The sequence below is a fragment of the Gopherus flavomarginatus genome, chromosome 2, assembly GCF_025201925.1.
Source record: "Gopherus flavomarginatus isolate rGopFla2 chromosome 2, rGopFla2.mat.asm, whole genome shotgun sequence".
Taxonomy (NCBI): Eukaryota; Metazoa; Chordata; order Testudines; family Testudinidae; genus Gopherus; species Gopherus flavomarginatus.
Window position 1 is genome coordinate 255,532,723 of NC_066618.1, and position 22,057 is coordinate 255,554,779.

Sequence of the window (22,057 nt, forward strand, 5' to 3'; positions counted from 1 at the left end):
AAAGCTGCAGCTTGACTAATTGTATATGCAAATCAGGCAATTTATATTTAAATTATGCATTCCTATTCTAGTCCCACAGGCACACACAGATCAGCAAAGGGAACTGGTAGGACATTTGCAAGGTGCTTGAATATTTATTACCAACTGCAAACATTCTCTGATCGCTTGAAAAGAAATATACAGCAGCAAACGTACAGATGCAGTTTTATTACCATTTTTATAAAATGGAGGCAACTTAAATACAGACCTTTTGCATTGTATGAACTACAGTTATTAACAAAACTGATTTTTTGAGAGAACAATCTGTAGTCTTTATGGCATTTGCTATGAATGGAAATATTTTTAAATGTGTATGAGGCACTTTCACTGCACTATATAATCTCGTCAAATCTTAATCTAATATTGAGAGGTTTGCAGTGGTTAGAAATCCCAGTTTAAACTGTTTTTACAAGATTTAACAGAGATTTCCTAGTTCAATGCTTTATACATATTTATTCCGACACAGTTTTTATTTTGATTACTGTACATAAGGTGGGAGGAAATAGGCTCAGTTACTATAGTTTATAATCTAATTCTGTATTGTAAAAATTTACTCAAAGGTTCAAATGGTGTTGTCAAAGTGTTTTTAAACATTCTAGAGACCACAAGCTGGGGCAGAATGAAAATATCTCTGGTGTTGGATGAACTATAAATGGTGTTTTGGGTTTTCAGTTAGATTTGATTATATAAATGGAGAGTTGATATATAAGGTGTGATATCTGATTGTAGTAATATAACCACAAACAAAGCCAAAAAGAGATAAAAGTTTATTTAGTTTTTTCAATCACAAGCAATAACCGTGTTTCAGTGCTGTACAAATACATGACCCTACCTCTAAAGGAAATTATTCTTCCACATAAACACTTATTTTCTGCACATTCAATTATTATAGATAACCCATAATAGTTGGAAGTGCTTTATTACTCCTGCGGAAATTCTGCAGCTGGGGCTCCCCCGTTAAGCAAGGCCCTTCAAACCCTCACCTTGACAAAAAATTAAAAATTATGCACACAATATTTTAAAATTCTGCAAATTGTATTTGTCACTAAATAAATGTGGCTCCCACATGGTAGTGCGGAGCACAACCCACTGACTACATTGAGGTGGGATATCACCCTGAAGCCCCCACCTCCTCCTGTACAGGGACTTGGCAGTGAAGCTGCACCTGACCCTGATACAGTGAAAGGGTTGGGCCTGCCCCAGAAACACTGTGGTGCCCTGCCCCTCTGCGCCAGGTGAACAAGGCGTTGGTGGGTAGGCTCAGCCCAGCAGGGTACAAGTGTGGAGGGACTTAGTGTGGGTGAGCAGATCCAGGTGTGGGGTGAGAGGTTTCTATGTGGGGCAATCTGGGCACGGGAAGCTCAGTGAGAGATCTGGATGCACAGGGGCTCATTGGGGGGTTCTGGGTGCAGGGGCAATGGGACTCTGCAGGGAATCCAGGTGAATGTGTTTGGGTCTCAGGAGGGCGGGTCAGGGTGTGAGGGGCTCAGTGTAGGGAGGCAGATGCTGGGGGAGTGGGGCTTGATGGATTGGGGGTCCAGGTGCAGTTGGCTGGGGATCAGTAGTGTGGGAGTCATCACTGGGGTCCAGGTGTAGGGCGGTAGGGCTTGTCAAGGTGAGGGTTTGAAGGGCCTGCTTAACGGGGGAGCCCCAGCTGCTGCCAAGGGGAGGCTGCATGCCAGGCTCCCACTTCCCTCCCACAACCCGCTGATTCCCTTATCCTTCTCCATTTCCCTCTCCTCACTCCCACATTCCCCTCCCCTGCCCTATCCAACACCCCCTTCCTTCCCCACTGTCTCTTCCCCCTACCCCTTTGCCCCCTTCTATCATTTCCTCCACCCACCCTTACTCAGAGTGGACACCCACCACGGACACTCACTGTTGCACAGAAAACAGGAAGGCTCCCAGCACACAGAAGGGGAGCCCGACTGATACTAGGACCCAGGAGGCAGTGTTCAGCTGCAGAGTCAGCAGAGCAGAGAGGAAGCCTCCTTCAGCTAGACAGCTCTGCACTTGTAGAAATGTTAGTGAGGGGCAATGGCACATAACCCTGTGTGCCCCCCCATACCTCACCTCTCTTTGGAGAGGGCAATCCGCCCCCCCCCCCCAAATTTCCCCATGGTCTTCCCCACCCCTCCCCTGGTTTCCCTTTGCTCCCCTGCCGTTTTCTGCAGGGAAGCACCGGAATTCTGCAGAGGGGGCATTTTCTGTGGGCACGTAGTCATGCAGAATCCCCCCAGTAGTAAGGCTTTATGGACAGTGAGGCACTGCAGATTTGATTATCACAATTCAAAATAAAACCCATGTTACTTGGACAATAGCTTAATGGCAGTTATGGACACTACACGAAGAGATTTTACTTTCCTAGACAAGACAATACTTGACTTCCCACAGAAAAAGAATAATAGTGGCATAGGCCACCACTTCCCTTCCAGAGAGAGAAAGGGTGATTAGTTTCAAATATCAAAAAGTATGAAAAATGTGGCTAAGGACGCACAAGTCTAACAAATATATGTATAAGACCTCTTAATTTCCTCACAACTGCTAATCATTTTCACGGGTTTATGGGTTGAGTTACAACATTCACTCATGCTGAGCTGCCCTTACTCATGTGAGCAGCCCCAGCGAGAGAGGCATTCAATAGGACTGCTTGCCGGAGTAAGCTCTACTTGACACAAACAGTGTCTTTTGGGCCTGACCTTACATACTGAAATGAATGGCATTCTTTCAACTGACTTTTATGGGAGCTGAATTGGGTTGTTATGGCTTAAGCCTGCAAAATGCTGAGCGTGCTAACCTTGCTCCAACAATCATGTAAGCATGTGCTTAACTTTAAGCATGTAGCTAGTCCTAGGGAAGTCCACAAGCTAAGCACATGTTCACATACACGATTTGCTGGAATAAAGCCCTGGACTTCAAACTTGTAGAAGTTTCTCACTAATGTTTTGATGTTTCAGGTTTTCAGTGTCCAACTGGAGACAGCTATGCCTGATTTTCAAGTGCTTAATCCAGGGGTGGGCAAACTTTTTGGCCTGAGGGCCACATTGGGGTTGCCAAACTGGTTGGAGGGCCGGATAGGGAAGGCTGTGCCTCCCCAAACAGCCTGGCCCCCACCTCCTATCCACCCCCTCCCACTTCCCGCCCCTGACTGCCCCCCTTAGGCCCCCAACCCATCCAAACCCCCCGCTCCTTGTCCCCTAAGTCAGCACAAGGACACGGATCCCCAGGTGCCCATGCCTATGGACTAAAAGCCTCCTTTTCACCTGGACTAGGCTGAGCTGCATCTGCCCTCCCACCCACAAAAGTAGCTAAATTACAAGGTTTCATCATGCTCTGCTATGAGAATTATGCTAGTTGCTCCTTTCTCGGGCAGCTGGGAAGGAATTTGTCCCTCATTGCCAGATTGGCCATGGCAAGGTGGGATTTTTCGCCACCCCTAAAGTGGGCTGGGAGCTTGGGGGGGGGGGGGGGCAAAACAACCACAAAATGGAGGCACGCAATCTGATTTTCAGTGGCACTCACACTGCCCAGGTCCTGGCCACTAGTCTGGGGGGGCCTCTGCATTTTAATTTAATTTTAAATGAAGCTTCTTAAACATTTTAAAAACCTTATTTACTTTACATACTAGAATAGTTTAGTTATATATTATAGACCTATAGGAAGAGACCTTCTAAAAGTGTTAAAATGTATTACTGGCACGCAAAACCTTAAATTAGAGTGAATAAATGAAGACTCGGCACAACAATTCTGAAAGGTTGCCGACCCCTGAACTATGGTGTTGCAACTCATTCTGTAAGCTTCAGGCAGATGTCCAGAGCAGGTACTCCATAGGAAATTGATACAATGGTCAGATAAAATGGACTGGGAAAGGATTTAAAGGAGGTATTCTTTAAAGGAGCAGAAATAGGGGAAGTTCGGGACTCCTATGACTGGCAGGGAATCAGTCACCTCTTCTTTACAGTCCTCTTAACCCTCATTTGATGAGGTGGTGGTGGCAAGGTCACAACAGCAGCTTGCCTGGAAAGCAGGAAAGGCAAGGGAAAGGATTGCCAGCAGCCCTCCAGATATATGTAAATGATTCTGGAAATACCTGCACTGTACAATTTTATCTGCTGGGTACTCTCAGACATTTAGGAATAATATTGAAGACAAATTAAACCACTTCCAGGGTCTCCAGTCCTTAGAGTGACCAGATGTCCCGATTTTATAGGGACAGTCCTGATTTTTGGATCTTTTTCTTATATAGGCTCCTATTACCTCCCACCCCCATCCCGATTTTTCACACTTGCTGTTTGGTCACCCTACCGGTCCTTCTTTTTGCATAGCTGGACAGTGGTTATAGACATCTTATTTACGATTCTCTCAATCAGAAACTATGTTCAGTTAACATTAAGGATCCAATTTAAACCCATGGCATGAAAACAGAGTTGGGACTAGAACCAGGTCTGAATCAAAATCTGAGATCCAAAACAACCCAATAGGACAAATGTTCATAAGGTGTAAACTGACAGTTCCTTTCACACCAGCTGATGAGCTGGACCCAGAGCTTGAAAATGTTTGAAATTTGATAACAGCCCCAAATTTTGCTGCTCTAGGCCATCTCTAGTAAAGAGTGAAACAACATTCTTCTTTCACTTTCCTGTGTCTAGGAATTGCAAATAATTTGATATGTCAAGTTTACAGAATTTGCCAAGCAGCAAAACCTAGAAACCCTATCAAGAATAAAGTTTCAATTTCAGAAATTCCTCTATACAACATTGCAGTAGAAAATCCTGAAACTGTTGTATCTGCCATTTAACCACTAAAATTATGGGTCATCTTATCAAAGGCAGTAGCAATGGGACATAAATGTGTCTCTGCACCCTAGCATTTGCACAATCAAGCAGACATATGCATATGCAAAAATCATGCCTGAGTGCACACAAACTGGTAGCTGAGCTGACGCCCTAAGGATGAAAGCCTAGCTTCTTTGAAGTCAATGGCAAAATTTTTGTTGACTTCAATGAAGCCAAGATTTCATCCCACGACAGCAATATGATCCCTTCCAGTGAACCCCTGTGCTCATGCCAAACTTCATGGAGTTCAAGGAGTTCTGTACTATTCTGCCAATGCAGAACAGATCACAACATCAGGGACTTACACTTGTTGCACCAGCATTTGCACACACTAAGCGAAGTTGTGCAGATGCTACATTGTATCCATCTTTGAAATTACTGTGTTTAAGAGCGTAAATCTCACTGTTGATTAACAGCCATGAAATATTACACATTTTTTTCACATTATAATCCCAACTCTGTGTTTTTCCATTTTTTTTTTTAAAAGTACATATTTATGTTTTCTTTTCCCTTGGAGGTTAATGGCGTGGAAATCTTCAAACTTAAAAAACTGTCAAACTTCATTTTTTTTAAATTGCTCACAGACGGAAACTTTTGTATATCAAGTTTCAGCGTGAGGCCATTATAACCCCTGAACATTGGGTTATTTAATGGAAATATTGACAGCCCCTAAACTGTAGTGGCAGATGTTTTTATAATAAAGATTATTTCATGTTCTGATCAGTTCTAGTTTATGATTATTAAATAAAATTTCTTTTTGTTACTAGTAAGCCCTTTCTTTTCATTCCTCACATCAGTGCATTAACAACTGCACACAGCTGCCAGAACACTAGGCTCATGTTTTGAAACAATTCTTACCAGCTTTCTTCCAGATCTCCTCTGGCACATATCCAGAAGCAGGCCTATGAAGGAATTCCCGATGTGATTCTACAAGAAGGAGCGGGATAGGGTGGGGAAAAATAAAGAGTACTGTAAGCAATGCTTAATCGTTAAACAAGGCTTAGAGAAATGCCCTTTCACTTTGCTTATTAGTCAGACAAAAGCATGTGAATATCACCTTTACACAAAATAAAGAGAACACTATGGCCATAGCCCATAAATGTCACCTAGACCAGTTAAATGTTTGGGACTCCAATGTCTCCTCTCAAACCAAGCTGTTACTATTTCACTTTATTTTTATTTTACAATGTTTAAAGCCAGATACGTAGGACAGTTTTGCAAACCCTACTGAGGGATAGACATTTTTCTTCCTTTGTAATCATATTTATGAAAAGAATAATGCAATAGTTTGCATTTGGCAGTTCTATGAAAAAGAGAATGGTGACTGTTCAGAGGAAGAAAAGACAAGATGTGACACTGATGATCAAATAAGCATTCCACAGATAAAGAAAGGAGCATTTCTGCATGTCCAAACCTACACTTCTCTAAATCTCAACAAACACTATTGGATCTATCTGCAAAATTTTCAAAAATAGGAGCTGAAAATTAGGTTTCTAAATCCAGAACCCTAAAAAAGTGGCCTGATTTTCAATTCTCCCATTGAAAGCCTGGTCACATTTTATAGGCTCTTGTCTTAAATACTTTGGCCTGTGGGCTTGATTCTAGGTCCACCGAAATCAACAGGAGCTTTTTCCATATACTTCAAAGGGCTTTGGATCAGGCCCTACATAAACTTGGCTGCAACAATTCATTCTGGTCTAAAATTTAACATACAAAGCAAAGGAGAATGCTCTCTTTTTAAACAAACTTTCAAATCCCCCAAACCTTCCTTTAAACTATTTTTCAAAGTAATAAAGGAGTGTTTGAAAATAATAAGAAAAGAAAAAGAATTTTAAGATGCTTTCTGTTGCCTGCATGGCCAAAAAGGCAATAATACTTGGATTTAAAGTAATTAAATTTAGCAAACAACTAGTCTATAACACAGTATAAGCATTTTAAAAAGGTACTGGTAAAAGTAAAAAAAAATCTGATACTTGATTTTGAAAACCACCAAGTGCACATGCATAGCTCTTCTGACACAGAGTTTTCCTACACCTACCAATATGGTTTAAAGTTATTATTAGATAGTACTGTATATGGTTCAAAAGCAGTCTTTTGGAGACAGGCATTTATTGACTAATATGTTGAGCTGTTAGTGTCTAGAGCAGTGGTTTTCAAAGCAGGTCTGCCGCTTGTTCAGGCAAAGCCCCTGGCAGGCTGGGCCGGTTTGTTTACCTGCCGCGTCCGCAGGTTTGGCTGATTGCGGCTCCCACTGGCTGCGGTTCGCCGCTCCAGGCCAATGGGGGATGCAGGAAGTGGCATGGGCCAAGGGATGCGCTGGCCGCCCTATTTAACATTGCTGCATTCACAGAGAACCTAGCTCACTGAGACTACAAGTCTGAATAGGCCCTTAGAGCACTACTGCACCATTAATACTACTACTAATACAAATGAAAGAGGAATGTGGTATTAGGCTTTTAGATACACAAGACTTTCAGCAAATGGAATTAAATGACATCAGTGACCAGTTTGCCAGCTAATTGTTAAAATTTCCAAATACAAAGATCAATCAAGCTCATATTCAAACTGCAAGTCACTTACATAAAGAAAGAGATTTGCTGTAAGGAACAATTAAATCAAGAACTTGTGAGAGAGACTTCCACAGCTTGGAACAGGACACAAGAAAGAAAGAAAAAAAGGACCACTTATGATTCTAATAAGAAACACATTTCCAAATAAGAAAAAAAATAATGAATGTAGATATGGTGAAGTCAGTCCTGATAGTTCCATGAAAAGCAAGACACACATCTGCATGGAACTAAAGTACAGGAAGTGACTGAAGGACAGTAAAAAAGGGGACATAAGATGAAGCCTCAAGAGAGTTGCTCATTAAAAACAAAACAAAATAAAAAACGTAGGGGACTTGAAAATCTGGCAAGAAACACAAAAAACTACTCACTAAAACCCAACAGCCCAGTCCTAAAATATTAGATATAAATCAAATTGAAAAAGTCATAAAGAAAAAGAATGCATCACTGACAGGAGAAATGCAGAAATCTGAAATCATACAAAAAGCTCCCTAACAAGCAAAGAGAGTGAAATTATCAGACAAATTTTAAGTGAGACAGGATTTAAATGCCAGAAACAATACTGGGTTTGTTAGTTCATACAAGATAATAAAATAATTATGATGAACGATGAGAGCAGGATGAGTTCACAATAGTGAACTTACATAGACAACAATGAAGTAAACTAATGTTTGAGTGTTTCTTGCTACTGGTGCAGTTCTAAGTGGACATTTGTACTCTCAGAAAATGAAACAATAGTAACCAGAAAATGAGGTAAGATAAAGGACATTATGAAAGCTAAGGAGGTCTTACAGTATTGTCCTTCAATATGAAATTTATCTTGAGGAGAAAAGACACTGGACTCTCATGAAGACAAGGGAAAAGTTAGATTTCCTCACATGAACACCAATGGGGCAAAGATACAAAAACAAGAATGAGTTTTTCCTGGCACTCTATTGGATGGTAAGGATGGCTATAACTTACATTTTTTTGTAAAATAACTGAAGAAAAGGAAGATTGCTTATGTTGCAACTTGGATTTTTCTTTCAGAAGAAGGGAAATAACCTCAAGAACTCAGCCTGTTGTCATTGTGATGTAAGGTTTTCTTGTAAGCACTGGTGTGTTCACTTCAGGAGTTTAATCAACCATGACATCAGAAACAGTTCATAAATCACTGACAGACAGTCAACCGGGTTCTGAAGTTCAGCAAGTACCACGATCATTTTGTAGGCCATTAGAGACTTTTGACTTTACAGAAACAGAAGCAGTGTTGAAAGAGTAACACATGGAGATATTTTTAAACAGCTGAAACAAATACAGAAGCTCAGTAAGAAAAGTTACACTTGAACTAAAAGCTGGGCAAGTTAAGAAAAAATAAAAGATATATGCATGGCATCACAAAGTGATGAAGAAATTTAAAAAAAAAGGGTAGGAAGACTAAACCAAGGTAAAATGTATCTTTCAGATGATGAAAAAGGACAATGCATTTTAGAAAGAAGAAATGGAAAACGGATTGAATTTACAACAGAATGGACACCCTTATCATTGTATAATAAACACTCCAAGAGCTGCAATCAAAATAATGAAGGGATGAACACATTGCCTTTGAAGGACCTATCTGATCTTATTTGGCTCAAGATAGCAATGGATGGCAGCATCAAATTTGGCCTTCCTTCTGCAGTGGACAGAACGAGTCTGTGGTCACAATGAAGGCGATGACACACAAAGCATCAAAAGGATAAACATTTTACATCATCAAGTTATTGACTATGTCTGAACTATGGAATATTTTTATATACATATTTTGCTTCATTCTGACACTAAGAATAAACATACAAAGCTAGCAGCACATTGCCAACAAGCCTCAATGAAAACACATTCTAACAACCCCACTTCTTTAGGATACCGTGATTGACACCAGTCTCTAGTAGATATAACCTCGGTTGTAATGTAGGTGAGGAAACAGACTTGGCTAATGGGTCCATTCTTCCTAATGTATGCTGGCAAAGTGCAGGAACATCATGAGTAATGCTGAAAAGGGCTTCAAGCTTCAGTGGTTACATATGACTGATATGGATGTAGAGATATGCCATAAAGACTAGACACTGGAATTCTGCCTCAGCTGCAAGGGTTCCAATTCAAAACTGTCATTCCAGTGTAATGTTAATGGAGTTACACTGATGTAAAACTGGAGAAATGCAGTGGTGAATCAGACTTCAATTTTCCAGGCTTATTGGCTTGCACCATATTCAACTTTACTTAAACATAGTTTTGAACCAGTATCATTCTTTAAAATGTCTATCATAACAATCTTTAAAGTATAAAGTTGTGGTCATGGGGCACAGAATTAATAACAGTTTGGTTCAAAAACACAAGTACTAAATTACTAACTGAGACAAAAAAGCAAATTTCCTACAGCATGCAGTAGCAGGGTCTATTTCTTCTTTTCTAGCAAGTATTATTTTGGCAAGCACCAGCATGAAACAGCATAAGGCATGGATAAAGATTATCCCTGCCTCAGAAGTTAGAATAGGAGATCCAAATTACAAACTAAACAATTTAGCAGCTCCAGTTCTCTGCAACAGTATATCACTTATTACGCTACAATCTAGCCCAAGCCTCCATTCCAGCTAGTGAATTAAAAGCATTAAAAGCTGCAGTGATTGCCATTACATCTTTACAATTTTGCCATTTCAAGCAACAAATGTACTCTAGCATTCACAGTATTCCTCCAAATTCTCATTGGGAATACTATGCCATCATGGTAAATACTAATTATTTGCAAATGGCAGTGGAAAGATTTCAGTGGTGACCACTATACAGGCATGGCAGTGGGTCCATCACTGCTAATGCAGAATGGGCTGAAGGAGTTGATTTACATAAAGTACAAACGAGTTTTGAAAGTTTAGATTTTAAAGTTTTGTTTAATATATGGCTAATGTATGTGTTCTTTACAACTTCACATGCCCTACACATTCTGGTCTCAACATGACCTAGCACAAAACATGGAGACTCTTGTGGGATTTCAAACTCCATTCTGTAATATTTCTGTACAGATTTCTACCCCCAAAGAGGTTTAGACAAATTCAGGTAAACTTCACCTTCGAACCTTCTGAAGTTGCCTACAAACATCTTTACTCAATAAGGTTACAGGTCTTATTTACAATTCACAAAGCCTTCATCGTTAACTTATACCATTGTGTGTCTATTACAGTATACTTATTTATTGTTATGAGGAAGAAGATCACAAACTGTTTGGAGTATATAGTATTTAAATCCCTCAACAGAAGTGCATGAGTACCTATGAACAATTATTCACTTGATAGTCCACTACCAGTCCATCAAGTGAATAGTGCACATAAGTTCTGTTTGAGTCATTGTTAGGTTTTTATTAACACGTATTATTTAGCACTAAAGGAAATGTGTTTGTCTAATCTTAGTTGCACACATTCATGTACTTTTGTTTATACAGAACAGTGAATTTTTAACCTATTTCAAGAGTTTCTAGCAGTTTAAAACCATTAACAATAAAGTAGCTGTAAATATGAAATGCAAGATTTTCAAATGTCTACCTGATTTTCTAATAAAAAACAAAACAAAAACAACAACTATGGACTGTCAAACTGAACAAAAAAGCCACATAGAAGCCAGAGATTAAAAGGAGCACAAAAAAACCCTTTTTCTGTTGTAGAGAGATTTGCAGGCTTCAAAGTGATCAGATTTTTCTTTAGCTGCTCCTGGACCAAGACTACTAAATTTCAGTTCAGAGTAACTTTTTAATAATAGAACTATAAACCTAAAAAGTAGTTGTTCACAATGGTTATAGTGAAAACTGTTTTACTGTGATGGCACCATTTTAATCTTATAGAAAAAGATACAAAGACACAAACAGTGTGGCCACATGACACTTTTTCCTTGCTACTGGAAAGAACAAGCTGGTAATTTTTCAAGGATGGATTATCTCATTTTAAAAAGTATAAAGGGGAATTATTGACATTTAGAACCCATACACAAAAAAGCAATATTTATAGTTGATAGGGCCTTAATTAAAATTTTGGAGTTATTTTTTCACTTGCTCTCTCACCCTTCCCTCAAAAATAAAAAAACAAAACACTGTCTTAGGGGTCACTAAGGCTGCTTCCATGAAACTGCACTTTTAAAGTTCATATTTTGTTAACCTTCCAGAGAACTGTAGTCTACTGAGATACTTCCAGATTTAAGATAATGTAATTATTGTATTTCCTTTTTAAAAAAGGCAAGTATCTGGTGCCCTGAGTGTCAGATATATAAACATCTCTTGTCAGGGTCCTGTGACTGAAATGAATACAATATCACTGAAGCATTACAAATTACTGATCCATAAACATAGCAAAGTAATTTTTTTTTTAACCAAGCTAACTGGAATGGGTATATTTAAGTGAAATGGACTCAACTCGTCAGTTAAGTCTGTATCCATCACAACTACAGTGGTAATTTGGACATCAAATTCAATGGACTATGTTATGCAATGTGGCTTTTTACAGAAATAAACTTGCTTTCAGTCACATCCAATGTTAAGTATGTAAATAAACAATGATATACCATACATCTCAACTAGTCCTATGTATTTCTCTGCTCTTAATTTTCTAACATGGTAAATGCAAACTTTGTCTTATGACTAAGTACATTACTTAAAAGTTTGTTATCAGGATTCTCTAACAGTCAAAGATCAATCTGCTGGTTCAGTTTACTGGGGGATTATGAAGACACTACATCCTTCCCTATTTCACCAGCTAATTACATGCAGAATCTTCTTCCCAGCATAGCTCAAAACCTAACAGTTCTGCATTGTAGGTTTGTTGGCGATGGGCTCCATAGGTCATGACTTAAGTAGTTTCCTTCACACAAGGAGAAATTTCAGTGGCTTGCCAGCATGGTGGGCATTTTGGCTGTCATACTTATGTCTGGATTAGTCAGCTTCTTTCTTTAGATGCCCAATATGAGTCACAGAAACCATTATCTGAAACAGTATTTCGGAGAAAGTTGTCCAAAGGGACTATACTGATTAGCTAATTCAGTGATGCCATTCCTGGTGATACCTCCTTCAGCTAACTGAAATTCATTTCTAGGATTCTAACACCACGACCCCATTGGCTCAAATGAGTCTCCTTCAAATTTCTTGTTACTAAGGGGCATTAAATATTGGTTTACCATCATGAGCATATATTCTCAGTATATGTTTTCTAGCTTCCTTCACCCGTCACTGTTTTTTTGGTTCAGTGGCTGAACCAAAAAATATGTTTCGTTTGGAATGAAAACTGAAAAAAAAAATCAGTTTCTCACCAAAACACAAAAACAAACAATTTTGCTTGGGTTCATGTTAAACAACATTTCCAAAACAAAATGGTGATTTGAAATGACATTTTGTTTAGAAAATATCATTTTGAAACAAAATCTTGAAACGCTAAATTTTGAAAATGCTGAAAAAAACATCTGTTTGTTTTCATCTGAAACAATTTGCCAAATTCAGTCAGAATTCGCAAATCATTTTGGTGCCCCCAAAAAATGAATTTTTCAGTGAATTTACAATTTGCTGTAAAAATTTTGCCCAGCTCTGTGTACAACAATATTGCTCCCCACAGAGGAAGAGACAAAGAGGCACCACCAGCAACCTCCTTTCATCTCAACAGCCAAATAGGTGAGCAGGGGGGAAAAATGGCAACCTGGTATTGGTGGATCACAGATAACCACAAAATAAACATAGTGTGCTATCCTGATGTGCTGCAGTACATTGGTTGTGATAGTCTCTCATCATCCAATATAGATGAATTCTAAAAATGCATACATTGAAATATGATTATTCTGCGGCTTTCTGGTACTTCCAATTGTTGACAAAGACAGAGTCCTCCTGCTCTTTGAGTTTAAATGCTACTGACCTATACAGGGAGAGAGCTTGTCCTCAGAACACAGAAGGCTAGATTCACAAAGGGATTTAGCAGCCCAACTGCCACTTTAGTTGCCTAAATCCCAGAATCAGGCACCACTGATATTCAGAAAACCTCTGCTTTGCTGCCACCGAACACTGGAGGCACCTAAACTCACTCAGTGCCAATGTTTTTCTAGGAAAAGTTATAAGCCTGTTTACCAGGTTGGGCCCCAGAGGGGAGCTCACCCAAAATGGCCAGGGAGAAGGAAGGCAGAAGAATCTGCCTCATAATTTTTAGCCCACTGGTTAGGGTACTCACCTGGATGTGGGAGACCCCTGTTTCAAATCCCCCTTTTGTCTCAGGGTGAGAAAAGATCTGAACAGGGATCTCCCACTCCTCAGAGGAGTGTCCTAGCCACTGGGCTAAGAGATATTCTGATGTGGGGCTCCCTCAGTCTCTCCTTTGGAAGCCATTCCACTTTGGATGAATAATTAAATAAAGAGTCTTTGGGGCAGAGAGGGGTGGGGGGAGACAGAGAGTGCAAGCATGAGAAGGACTCTGTAGACTGGTGGTTAGAGCACTCACCCAGGACATGGGAGACCCAGGAACACCCTCTCCCAGGCTTCCATCAAGAAACATCTTAGATGTCTGATTTTAGGACAGTGTTCACAACTGAGAATCCCAAGCAGAGATAGGTGCCTCCCTCCAGCCTGGAGTAAGGCACCAAATTCTCTGACACACCCCTCTCCTTGGCATCTCTCATTGGCTAGCTTAGGCTGCTCTTCACTCAGTGTGCTGGCTTTTCTGAATTCCATACTTAGGCACCTATCTCCCTCCATTCATTGTATAGGAAGCGTGAGCACTTATCTCAGGCTTTGTGAGTCCCAGCAATTTTCTATGCGCCTAAAAGTAAGGGGTTGTGATGCTGCGTGTCATAATGCTTAGAGTCCCTTTGTGTATCTAGCCTGGAGTCTATGGAGATATTAAGATTTTTAAGTACATTTGGAAATTTCTCATCGGTCAGCTTTCTTTCTCAAATTGAATATAAATACAGGTCAGAAGTTTCTGTATGAGTCTGTTTGCTAAGTACAGATGTTTTCCAAGGTGTGCCATTACATACAGTGGAATTCACTCCAAGTTCATTTTGATTTCTCTTGGTCTTTTAATAGTAACAGTCAAGAAGTACCTATCTTTTGGATTAAATGATGAGGGTGGGGAATCAAACAGTGTTCATCTTATTACTTCACCAAATTCAAATTTGCATTCTGTCTCCCAGCTCCTCCACCTAGGTACATTTGTGAATGGAAGGAAAACTGGTGATTATCACAAAAAGGCTATCAGGAAGTGAAATTTGCATTTAGCTCTTAATCTTCAGTGAAAAGGAACATTTTATCGACATTAAAAGAAAAAATAAATCAGGGGAACAAATCTGAGCTTCAGCTGTAATAATTAAAAGGAAGAAGTCAGGAACCGGGGCTTGGCTAATTTAGAGTGGGACCGATAACGGATTTTTGAAGAAAATACTGTACCTAATGGGACTGGATCTGGATTCACTGGACTCTGCTGTCTGGAATGGCTGCTGCTGCTACCACCTTTTTTTAAATCCTCTGCATCACTGTACCGCCGTATCCAGTAATTAAGCTCTTCACGGTCTGCTTCTTGACATCGCCGTAGTACAGTGAGAGATCGCCTTGTTTTTTCCACCATGTCCATGATGCAGTTTAACAGCTATTAGTAGGGGCAGGGGGAAGAGAGGAGCCAAAAGAACATTTGATTATGATGTGCCACATCCCCGCAGAAAACTCAGTCAATTTAAGTCATTTTCTTACTTCAGTTGCCAGGGTTTCAAGGGAGAAAGATTATCTCTCTGTTCTTTTAAATAAAAATAAAATAAAACTACCGGTACTTCCTTTTAAACACAATAATTCCCTCTTGCTTAACTGTATTTCCTAGCTATACATACAAATCATTTAATAGTTATAAGATCTAATTAACAGCAAAAACAAACAAAAATTTCATTTTCAGGGCACTGATAAAGTGAGGGAGTGGGAAGTCTCCTGGAGCCAGTGTTCAGTCCTCATCACCCAGCTTCCCATTGGCTGCTCATATCAGCAGTCTGGATTCTAAAACAGGCATTTGGACCCAGAGTGCCAAAAGAAGCATACAAATGGGGAACTAAGCACTATAATTTAGCCACCAATGTTTTCAGACTTCTTCTACAATATGGAAAATTAATGAAAAGTTAATAAACTAAAATATGTAATGCCAGTTACAATATTGTAACAGTTACTTTCTAAAGTCATGCTGGGTCCATTCAGACACATATACACACACACTGATTAATTTTTTACATGGTCAAGGTGTTTCCATTCTTCTGCCCATTCTCTGTCTGTTAGCCTGTGGTCAATCATTTCTTCCTGTCGTGTGCCATGCAACCCTGCCGAAAGTGGAAAAGATATTTACATCAAAGGATTCATCTGGAAAAGCTCTCTTATTTTTTCATTATCTATCTACTGAGTCTTGGTATTTACAATGCTCATCCATAACAAAAACCCGCACAATTTTTGCGTGAAGGTTTGTGTATATAGACACATATTACATATACACATGTACCATTTAAAGTTTATCAGTCTTTTCAGTGATATTAAAGCACAGATGTAAACAAAGGACTAGGAATCTTTAATGCCCACTACCTGGGATAAACAACAATTTCCCTTCCATAATGAAAAACAATCAGAAAAAGCAGATGCAGAACAAGAGACTTGTATAAAATATTTCACTGCATCAAAGTTCTAATGGTGTAAAGTGTTCCATGTACAAACACCTGTTGGCGATAATTTGCTGCACAGACCACTTGTAGGATTGGGCACCAGAAAAATCATGGGTACCTCAGTGATGTTACAATAAATGTAGAAATTACTAATATCTTCTGGTGCAAAGGCAGCACTGTAGAAATTGCTTCTTCATATGCCTAATATCAAACAAGGTTACAATGCGAAAATCATTAGTAGCTTTTGTTCTACTCTTTGTTTAAATTACTTTATTTTCACACGTATTTTAAAATGTGTAATTTGTTCTTGTTTTTTCTTCTTTTTTATGTAGGCCAGGGTTTGGATCAGTGTATTAAAATTTAAAAATTAGTCTCAACATGAAAGATATAGGGAAGGATGGGAGTTTTATGTCATATATTGAGCAACTGATCCAAGTTCTAAAATTAAGAAATTCTCATGCTGGTAAAGTACATTAAAATGAAAATCTTAAACTGTAAAATGTATTAGCAGAATATATCTTTGCTGATACTAGGTTTAATATTATTGAAAAGCGGCAGGAAATAAATTGACGCTTAGAAGATTTGGTCCAAGTTCTCAGTAGGTTTGAGTATTACCAGATCGTTTTTTAAGCTAAAAAAAACCCTCCGATCTTTGGATTAGTAGAAAAGAAAAAAACTCAAGAATTGATGAAACAATTTTATCATTTACTATATGAAATTCCCAAGCCACTTATACTGCAAAAAGAGTTAAATGGTTAAATATGGCCTTTTTATATCACACTTCCTTAACACAGAAGACTGAAAAATATGAATAGTATGCACAGACCAAATGTAAGATCACTAAATGCAATGATTACTACAATGTCAATACTGATTCATTAAAGGTTCATCTCTTCACACATACTTAAATAACCATAGAAAATTCTAAGTAAAGATTTACTGTGCATAAAGAGCAAGTTCCAAGTACGCAGTGAATTGACAATAAATGCTACCTTATTTGGTCTTAATAGGCCCTAATGTATTTTCCACAATTCGAATTCATACATTTTAGCCAAAGGGACAGCTTAGACTAACTTGAGAGATCTTTCACTCGAAGTTATAAGCCTCAGTCCTTCACACTTAAGGTCTCTGTAAATGCTGCTTCTTTATTCTTTTAAACAAATCCTGAATAAAAAGCACTTCTGTAAACATTTTGCTTTAGAGTGGGGCATGCAAATTCAAGCACAACAAAATCATCGTGACTTGAGGAGTGCTTTAGGCATAGCCCTGAGCAGGGCATGGTGTGAGAGCTACACCACAGGTAGGGAGGGTCCCAGGGGGCATTGTGCCTCAGAGACATCATTCTGGGGGCAACTCCTTCTATTACTCCCTTACTCCATGGGATAGTATTTATCTCTGGCCTATATCAGCAGTAAATTAAGACACCCCATCTGCTAGTTTAGCTATGTTGGTTGTCATATGTGTGGGATAAAGGGAAAGACAAGACTTCATTCCACTGCCCATCTGTTCCAGAGTCCATGTTGTCCACATATGTGTGAAAGACGTGCTTCTTACTCAACCTTACTCTCCTGTGTGAGTGTGTAATTAAAGACACAGTCTAGTCCAATATTAGTAAAGCTATTATAAACATTAATTACATTAGGATCATAGATCTATCAGCAGAGGGCAATGTGAGATAGAGGGCAATACAGTTCTCAACCAGAAATTTTTTTTTACCACTGAAGTACAGAGTTTAATCATAGAAAGAAAGAAAGAAAGAAAGAAAGAAAGAAAGAAAGAAAGAAAGAAAGTTTCTCATTGTCCCTTACCCATAGGTCTGTTTCTGTCCCTGAGGTCCCTGTGGGTGGGGTGTCTGTATGAGTCCCTGTAGTGGTGGGCAATGGCCATATCATCCAAACGATAATGCTGAGGTGGAGGTGGGGTGGGGTGAGGCAGACCATTGGGCTGGTAAGATAAGCCATTATTTGGACTGTACCGCTGGCCTGGGCTAATAGTGCAGGGTCGCTTGCTTGGATGCTCTGAGTGCAAAGGCTCTCTGTCAAAGCCGTTTTCTTTGGTTCTGAAAAATAAAGTACAGGAACTTTCCATAACAATTTGAACAGGGCTGGCTATTGCTCAGATACGCATAGTTAAGGACTGCCATTTGCGCTCCATAACATTGGGGGTGAGGGTGGGGGAACATTTCATAAAGCAGTTTAATCAATCAAAATTTATAAGGATACATGTTATCACTATAAACATCTCTGTCATAGCCTAAGAAACACTGGTAGAATAATACTCCCTATAGAACATAAAAATACTCCTTATAAACATACAAATTAAAGCAATATTCACTGAGATTAAGCTTTGAACATGTGGGTACAGTACAGACTGCAATGTATTCATGTGTTAAGTAAGTGGCCAAGCAATTTTCATTTTTAATAAAAGCAAAAAAAATCACCATTCTTAGTCAAGTCCAATTTGATGGAAAAAAGACCATACACTGGTGGAGATGTCCTGCCTTCGTTGTTGCATGCAGAGATCTGGGGAAATCTGCAGCTTAAGAAATGTTTTCCTCCAAAGGGCAGCACATGGCCCTTAGGCCATATGTCTTAGCATGCTGAATTTTTGCTCTCAGTAATGCCAGGCTGATTCCCCATCAGGGAATTAAACAATATGATCACAGCGGGTTTCAAAGACACATTTGGAGTGTGAAGAAAGAATTATTCTTGGTGATAAGAGCTATTTTCCTCAAGAGAGGAGAGAAAACGAGAGGTTACTTACCTTGTGCAGTAACTGTATTTCTGTGAGATGGGAGGCTCTATGGGTGTTACTGTTCAGATCTGCATTTGCCCCATGTATCTTCAAATTGGAGATTTTAGGTAACTGTGCCCATTTGACTAGTGCATGTGCTCTACTCCACCTCATGCACTGCCCTTGGCTATACAGAGCTGCATAGGAACACTACTCAAAGAAGAAGCTATATTTTTGTGCCCTCAGTTTCTTCTCTATTGCCAAGCTCCATAGCCAAGAACTCCAAAGCAGAGGGGAAGGACGGTGGCTGGTGGAGCACACACAGGGACACACATCTCAGACAACTACAGTGACTACACAAGGCGAGTAACCTCTCCTTTTTCTTTGAGTACTGCTCTTATGGGTACTTCACTTCAGGTGACTACTAAGCAATACCCTCCAAGAAGGCAGAGGCTTCGGAGTCAAGTCCAAAACTGAAGATAGTACACTAGAACCAAGCACAGCATCAGAAGCTGAGTCATGAATTACTGCATAATGTTCAGAAAAGATGAGTATGGAGGTCCAAGTTCCAGTTCTACATATTTCAGCAATGGGAACATTCTTAAGGAAGACTACTGAAGTAGAAAAAGATCACATTGAATGGGCTAATACTCTAGAAGGAGGCTAGAGATCAGGCTACTGATAAAAGATAACGCAGCCAGATATCCATCTATCACAATAGGGGTGCATCTGTTATTACTACCGTTGGAGATGGTTGAGCGAAGAGGATTCCTGTCCAAATGCTGCCTGGAATTAGTCCCTCTGCTCTGGTGGTAGATGTTCAATAAATGAACGGAACTTTTAGTCATTGGTGTGATTATATGTTGCATCAGCACCTGATAGTTGATTATTATAAACTGCAGGGTCACTTTCTTGTTATCTTGGCTCCCTGATGGTACCACAGATATTCCTGAGCTGGAACTCTTAGATTCTTTGGGTTCACTGGTGCTCACAGTACCTGAAGAATCTGCAGCCTCGTGGATACCGAGTCAGGAATCGGCGGGCACCTAAATAGTTGTCTCAATCAGCCACCAGAGTTTCTTTGAGGTAGATTCCCTACCTGAGGAACCGAAACTCTGTTTCATAGAGTCTTTTTGAGGGGATTCTTGAGTTTTCTTTTTAGTAGCTCTAGAGAAGTGTTGCGCTGAAGTGGCTGAGATGGTCAGCTTGCTCAGAGACTGATGTATGGGGCTGGAAAGACCCTGGGCTGGGTCAGAAGCTGGATGGAGGGAGCCCTCCATCATAAGGAAGTACAATTTAACCTTCTGGTTCTTTCTGGTTCTTGATTTTAAGACCAGGCAAAAAATTCATTTGGGGTGGGGAGAGGGGAATATGTGACTCCTCAAGCAATGGACACACTGGGAGTGTCAATTGTTCACCAGGAGAGCCTCCTGGCACAAAAGGCAACATTTAAAACTACCTTCCCCACAAGCTAAAGTTCTCCACAGGGAAAAACTAAAAGGATGATAGTCCTTACAACATTTTTTTTTAAAAACTACAGATAACTACTACTGCTATAACTAACTAAACTAAGTGAAACTATGAAAGAAACTGTAGTTGAGGTAAGATCAACTCTGACACTGCTGAGGCTCTATCTCATGCCAAGGCACTTGAGAAAGAACTGACGGCGGTTCACACGTGCTGCACTATCTAGCCATGGTGCAGTACACAAGACAGAGCAGAGCGCATGAGCAGGCTGAACAGGCACTGCTACCTAAACTCTCTAATCAAACACGCGTGGGGTATACACACATCTGAAGTACAGCGCCCATAGGGACACTACTGAAAGAAGCAGCTATATTTTTGTGACCTCACAACAGCTTTGATCAAAAATCCTGCGCATGCTGTTGATCTGAAGAGAAGCTTGGTTAGGCCACAGTCTTACAGCAGCCTTCAACTGTTCCCACTCCATTCCTTGTAACAGACGGTGCTTTCATAGTGAGGTCATTTAGAAGAGTTAGTGTTGGGCCAGAAAATAAGCCATAAAGAAACAAAATAATTTGAGTCTATAATCAAATATTTCAAAATAAATTGCATACAGTCCAACCGCAACCACACCATCAGCTAATATATATCAACCTAACAGTGAATGCCTGTTTACATCCTCAGGAAAAAACAGAGGTAAGTCTTTTCCATTCTGCCCAGAGACCATACTACAAATGAAAAATGACTTTCTAGCTCTACTATTACAGCCCAAGCTTATCCTAATAACAACTGTCTCTTGATTAACTTAAGCTGTCTGGCTTTTGCGAAAGTGAGAACTCATGTAGTATAGTGGGATCCACAGTGAACTAATTTCCAGTTTAACTGTGCATATAGCTAAGTGAAGGGAAGTTGCTTAAATGACTTTCAACTTCTCTTGTACTGGAGCGCCACTTCACTCTAGTTCTCAAACTGTGGGACGTGTGCACCAGGGGAGCTGCCATTTACACTTTTTCCCCCCTGGTGGCTCAGGGTTTCTGGCTGAGCTATAGCTGATGTTGCAACTGATGCTAGATGTCACCGTTGGTTGCCTCAGCTGCTAGGACCGGAATACAGTTTTGGCTGCCTGTAACAAAGGCTGCTGCAGGGTTTGATGGCTCTTGCAAACAGAGGTTGCCAGACTAGCCTGCACCCTGCCTATGCAGAGCAGGAATTTAGCAGGGAAGTGGCTCAGTGGCAGCAGCTGCCTGTGCCTTTTATTCTCCTGAACTGGAGAAGGGGAGACACACAGAGGTGAGCTAAGTGTGGGAGTGAAGGACAAGGACCCAGGAGAACATGCACCCTTTCTCTCCAGACAACTATACTCTCTCTCATGCACTGCTTTATGGGACAGGACTAGGGCACGGTCTCAGGCAAGGAAGAACAGCCTGCTGAAGAGAACGCTGGGCAGGAGACAAGGACGGCATCCTGGGGTGGGAGACAGAGCAGTGCAGAAGATTGAGCCCATTGCAGTGAACAGGTGTGGCAGGTATCAAGGCCCACTGGAGGAGGGATAAGGGGAATCTCTATTTCAAGTGCTGTGGCAGTTAGCAACAGGAAATGAAGAGATGGGTTTTGCTAAAGCTTGTTGCTGGGAATAAAGATAGGCTTTCCAGAGACTCCATACACAAGTACCAGTGCCCACTGCAACTGTAGGGTGAACGGAGGCCCCCGTCACCCCTCTCATAGCAAAAGGGAGAGGATCTTTGCCAGGCACTTTACGGCAAC

The 22,057-nt window shown here is 40.2% G+C and overlaps 1 protein-coding gene across 6 annotated transcripts in view; it reads right to left on the reverse strand.

The window, feature by feature from the left end:
• RUNX1T1 (RUNX1 partner transcriptional co-repressor 1) overlaps positions 1-22,057 on the reverse strand; it is a 146,730-nt gene that overhangs the window by 20,044 nt on the left and 104,629 nt on the right. For all 6 annotated transcript variants that reach the window (XM_050940944.1, XM_050940943.1, XM_050940941.1 and 3 more), the window contains 4 exons: positions 17,905-18,155; positions 15,678-15,763; positions 14,856-15,054; positions 5,733-5,801 (listed from right to left, as the gene is read on the reverse strand). In XM_050940944.1, coding sequence (XP_050796901.1) covers positions 5,733-5,801; positions 14,856-15,054; positions 15,678-15,763; positions 17,905-18,155 — 605 coding nt within the window. The remainder of the gene's footprint in view (positions 1-5,732; positions 5,802-14,855; positions 15,055-15,677; positions 15,764-17,904; positions 18,156-22,057) is intronic.